Source organism: Lygodium microphyllum, chromosome 14 (genome assembly GCF_053477565.2).
Source record: "Lygodium microphyllum isolate KBCC chromosome 14, Lygodium_microphyllum_v1.1.10, whole genome shotgun sequence".
Taxonomy (NCBI): domain Eukaryota; kingdom Viridiplantae; phylum Streptophyta; class Polypodiopsida; order Schizaeales; family Lygodiaceae; genus Lygodium; species Lygodium microphyllum.
In genome coordinates, this window is record NC_141148.1 from 63,491,788 (window position 1) to 63,497,010 (window position 5,223).

The 5,223-nt window shown below is 44.0% G+C and overlaps 1 protein-coding gene across 1 annotated transcript; it reads right to left on the reverse strand.

The window, feature by feature from the left end:
• Window positions 1-1,706: 1,706 nt before the first annotated feature.
• On the reverse strand, window positions 1,707-4,771 carry EMB1075 (Pyridoxal phosphate (PLP)-dependent transferases superfamily protein). Its single transcript, XM_087692881.1, has 5 exons — window positions 4,079-4,771; window positions 3,408-3,639; window positions 3,100-3,293; window positions 2,570-2,706; window positions 1,707-2,479 (listed from the first exon to the last, which is right to left on the reverse strand). The coding sequence occupies exons 1-5, from the start codon at window positions 4,689-4,691 to the stop codon at window positions 1,895-1,897; spliced, it is 1,761 nt and encodes a 586-aa protein (XP_087549007.1). The 5' UTR covers window positions 4,692-4,771; the 3' UTR covers window positions 1,707-1,894.
• Between the last annotated feature and the right edge of the window lie 452 nt (window positions 4,772-5,223).

The window sequence follows — 5,223 nt, forward strand, 5'->3', positions numbered from 1 at the left end:
GATAGATTGAGAAATTTTCAAGAAGATACGAGTAATGACGATTCCTTCAAGAACAAAGTATTCACATGGAGAGTAGTCACTGGTGCTGTGCTGACAGCTGGCAAGTTGAGTGAGATGTTTAACAGACAGGAAATGCACCTGTGGAATGAAGTATAAGGCATATCTTCTGGGAAGCCTGTATTGAAGCAGACACATGGCAGGAAGTGCTTCCGCATTGGAGCTTAGTCAACTGAACAGAAGTATGAAGCACTAAACTGGAGTTGGTCCAGAAATTAAACATGAAGCATGGTGGTTTACGAGTAACATGGTAGAGAAAAAAATCACAAGGGAATTAGATGGAATGGTCCTTCGTTTAGTGAGCTAATTTCTCAACCAGATTATTCAGTGCTAACAATGATAAAATACCTTTTCCCATCTGAAATAAACCAATCTGCGTGATCACAGCATACTAAGTCAGGTATCTAAGACACTCAGCCTGCCCTTGGGATTGTGCACTTGGAAGAGGCATACCTATCCAACCTAGTGGCACTACAGACAATCACATGGATCAATCTTCGTGATCACAGCATACTAAATCAGGTATCTAAGACACTCAACCTGCCCTTGGGATTGTGCACTTGGAAGAAGCATACCCATCCAACCTAGTGGCACTACAGACAATCACATGGATCTAATCACGGCATATAAGATGTGAAAATACAAACAAGCATGGACATCCCTTCCAGGCTGATGGTCAAGCATATCCAAAGGGCGTGCAGCAGCCACATCAAGCAAGCTGTTACCCAATAAACAACTGAAGAGTCAACAGTTTTTATCACCATCACCAAATCCTAAACACATTGATTGTGAGACCCACACATCACAATTGTGCACCATTCTGATTGTATGGGTTGTCGGAACTGGAAGAGTCACTGTCGTGATGTGGAGCCCAGAGGTTGCAACCTGCAAAGTAGTAAAGAGTGTTCCCTCAGTATTCAGGTTTAAGCTGTAGGCAGTTCATAGTAAATGGATGTGCTGCTTGGTTGGTGCAGGAAGCTCCAGTTGTCCACTGACGTAAAAGAGTTCACTAATGAATCAGCATCAAGAGGGAAGAAGTTCAGAGTGAAGGGGCATGCTGCTTTGCTGGTTTAGGAGGCTCCTCTCCAGTTACTGAATACAGTTAAGGGGCTTGCAGTGCTCCTCTCTGCAGACTTCAGGGGTGGTGAAACTCATATACACTGATAAACAACAAATATCCTCCCCCACTGTATACAGCAGAATTGTTGCATTCCTATCCTCTCAGCATCTCCAACATCCAGGAAGCTTTCTTTGATTTACCCACCATAACAAAGCATGCAGATGCTGGCAGTTTACACCGCACACAACAGGTCACCCTATGTAAGACTGTCTAGGTGCATTGTACACCTAAATAACCACATGCAGAAAAAAGATACTTGCAAGTAGCTGTTAGTCTGTCCGTTCCTTAGATTCAACTATGTCCAGGTAGAGTTGTGTGATCTGTTGGTCCTAAAGTACAATTTGGGTGTACGATAAAAGTCAGGACCCGTGAGACCTTCCATGTTCAGAGGCCTTTAAATCCATTCAATCCACAAAGCAGAGGTTGCTCCAGGCTCTTTGGGAGATGAAGGTCCCGACAAGAGCCTTATTTGATCTACAGTCCACAAAATTAGAACTAGAAACCCAAGTAGAAAACAATGGGAGAATAGTAGACAGATGTATATAAGAAATTATATTCTGAACCTCACTAAGTTTTACAGAATGATTGAAGAGCTTTAGAAGTGTATTTACAGCAGGCCCAAATCTAAAGCTCTTTCAGCATCAAGCCAATGCACAGCATAAATTGACCAAAATTCCCTGACGATTAACTCTGGCAAGTGTGCTATGCAGCCAATCCTTACTTCAGTGCTGGGCAAGTGCAATGCTGGTCACAAGCACAATTATCCTCTCCCACACCATCTGCAATGCAAGGCGCAACAACTTTGCCATCAGGGAAGCACCGTGCTCTGCTTTTGATCAAGTCTGCAACAAAATCATCAAGCTTCTGGATAGTGACACTGGGCATAACAACTGCGTGTGCAATATTTCCCTGACATGCTAATTGCCACTTCCTAACAAAATCCTCCTCTTTTGGCCTCTCAAATACCACAGTACTGCTTAACTCATTCAGCATAACTCCGAAACCAGCAACTCTAAGCCGATCCTTCAGATAATGAGCATTTCGGAGACATCGCTGGACCTCTTTCTGAAATCCACGGTATCCTTTCCTATTTAAGGTATACCACAGAAAGATAGGTGCATGACCATTTCTGCTTCCCATGATTGTTGCATCTCGTGATGCAAGATACTCCACATTTCTGGATAGAACATTGATGTGTTCAATTCTAGTAATCTGGACCCCACAAGGCATCGGGCATCCCACAAACTTATGCCCAGACACACTTACACTGCCAATTGGCTTTTTGAAAGTAACCTTTGGAGCCTGAACACATCAGATGTCACTCATGTAGTAAGTAGAGTTCCAAGTAAACACAGTCAATGATAACACACAATTTTACAATAAGCACAGTACCTTTTTCACAAAGGGTATCATGAGACCAAAAAGGGCACCATCGCAATGAATGAAAAACTGCTTGTCACTAAAACCAGCATCCTGTAAAGTTTTTATCACAAGATCTAAATCATCTACTGCACCTTTCACAGTTGTCCCTGTGCAATCATATTAACAAAGTAGATACAGTGAGCAAGAGTAAGAAAACATCAAAACTGAAACAACTAAAAGTAGCTCTGGTGTTATATACGCTAATGTTTTAAACTTCACAGTCCATTTTTAAAAGGGCAGCGCCCAAGACCTAGAAGGACGGATCAAACAAATTGCCAAGTAAAATGTTGCTCCAAGCACTCAACACATTCAGATTATTGTATAGGAGCTTGATGTACCAATTAAACAGGACTCAGAAACTCAGTCTTAAGAACTAATTGTCCTGTTTTCCAAACACTCAGTGCTCCTAGCTTCTAAAAGAAATCACACACTGGCAATGGTGTTGTTATGATCAAAACACACAATCTACTATATATCAGCAGCATGATCAAGTTATTTACCAATGTTCACATTGAGAATAGCTGGCTTATCCTTTCTATCATCCAGCTTTTTCCTCAAATCATTGCAGTCAATTTCACCAGACACCAGAGTATCCACCTTGACTACATCCATTCTATACATCCTTGCAGCCTTAAAGACTGAATAATGGGATTCCCGTGATGCATATAAAATTCCATCAGGAAACACTTCCCTTCTGAAAAAGGCACACAAAGCTACAAAATTCAGTACACAAAAATGCGACCCAAAATGCTGACTGTAGGGAAAGCATACTACATTTGTCGCTGACAGCATAGAGCATGTAATGTACCCAACAAGAATGCCATGAAGATTGCCCTCTGTTCCACAATTGGTGATGTAACCCCAGTATTCATCCTTTTCCAGCTCCCAAAGACGAGCAAACCAGTCTAGTACTCCAACTTCAAATTGTCTTGAATGGACACCATAGTTGCTTTCAATGAAAGGATCACCCAAATTATTAATTGAAAAATGTTGTAGCTGTGCAAGTGCACCATAATCGAAGTCCAAATTGTAAGGATAGCCTGCAACAATGTAAAACAAATCAGGAGCCACATTCAAAGAGATAAGAAGCACCAGATCTGTTGTGAAAGGACCTGCATTTTGTCCTCTCAAAATCACAGCAGCAATCAACTTCCAGGTATATGTTTGGTCCAAATAAGAAAGTGCCAACAGTCCACAACGTGCTCGATAGTGCAACAAGAAGACAATTACAATTCACTATCGAAAGTCAAGCAAGGATTGGCACGGCCCTTTAATCTTTCAGCAAATCCATAGATAAAGAAATTTAAGATTATCAGACAATACGTAAGGTTGTCAAGCACCATCAGATCCATCAAAGTGAACGCTTAGGGCCTGTCAAGACTAGATAAGTACAGCCTCATATGGGATTGCTTCAAAATCCAGACGACCATCTGGGTGAGAAATTACGTGCCAGCAATGCCTGTGAATAGAGCGGCTTACCCAGGTGATATTTGGTCCTTTCAACCAAAGTTCGGCGGTAACGGGCCAGTACACTAGCCATGTATGCATCCTTGTCCCCTGTGGCCTCATCGTCCAGCTCAGGCTCTGTGATGGAGAGACAGTCGTGATGGACATTGCGTCCGAGAGTGATACTGGCAGTGGAAGAGCTACTCTCAGTGGCACCTTGGCCGTTACTGAGAAAGCTCCTGTTGAGATCCTTGTCATTCAAGCTTGAGATTGCACGGCCATTATCACAGAGACCTCCACTGTCATGTCGGAGTAAGACATTACGGTTCAGATTACCGCTGTGACAGCTACTCGCAGTGCCAGCTGTATGGCGGCCCTGGATGCGGTCGCTCTGGTCAGGAAGGCCACGCACAGGGCACCCATCCGCATTGCCGGCGGTGCGGTAGATCTCAGTACGGCCATTAACCTCGGCCAAGCCATGATCCGGAGCGGAAACATCAGGGATATAGCTACGCCGGTCGCAATGGAGAATGGTATCGTCCTCAAGGAGATTGGGAAGAGGGGGATCAGCGGGCAGGGGGTCCAGGGAGGCGACCTCATGGTTGCCAACAAAGGAGGCGAAAGGCTTTTGCGAGGATGTGAACATGATGGATATGGCGGAGGCAGGAACCCTAAATGCTCAGCCGGGAGAGAAGAATATGCAGGGTATAATGCTAGATATCAATACTCTCCCGTGAGACCCCTTAAATCTCTCTGGCGCTGACCTGGCCCCACCGGATGTGGCCAGCTGTCACCTTGTCAGCTATGTAAATTAAGCCTCAAATAATGATTCTCCCTTCCCCTGCTTTGCAAGCAGCTTCACAATGTTCACGAATCACACTCGGCGTGATATTTTCAAGTCGATTGGCCTTAGGGCCCTGTCACGCCCACCATTACAGCTGACACAAGAAGTTTTAGACAAATTCTCACTATCATTGCCACATTGTGAATTGCGATAACATCATGATCTTCTACTCAAGAGGGACCGTATATGTAGCTAGGTGTAGTTAGGGGAAGGAGGCTACTGACCCAAGATGAGGACCATTGGCCCCCTACCCTAAACTGCACCTAGCCTATGCAATGGCTCTCAAGTAGAAGCTCATAATGTTGAGGACTATAGCAAAAAGCATAGCAAAGAC

What these genes read in the sequence shown, in the direction of transcription:
- EMB1075 (XM_087692881.1), bottom strand. Translation starts at nt 4,691, where the DNA reads ATGTTCACATCCTCGCAAAAGCCTTTCGCCTCCTTTGTTGGCAACCAT. An exon ending in TATTCTCAATGTGAACATTG is followed by an intron (nt 2,707 to 3,099) that starts GTAAATAACTTG and finishes ATGATTGCACAG; the next exon opens with GGACAACTGTGAAAGGTGCA. An exon ending in TGATACCCTTTGTGAAAAAG is followed by an intron (nt 2,480 to 2,569) that starts GTACTGTGCTTA and finishes TGATGTGTTCAG; the next exon opens with GCTCCAAAGGTTACTTTCAA.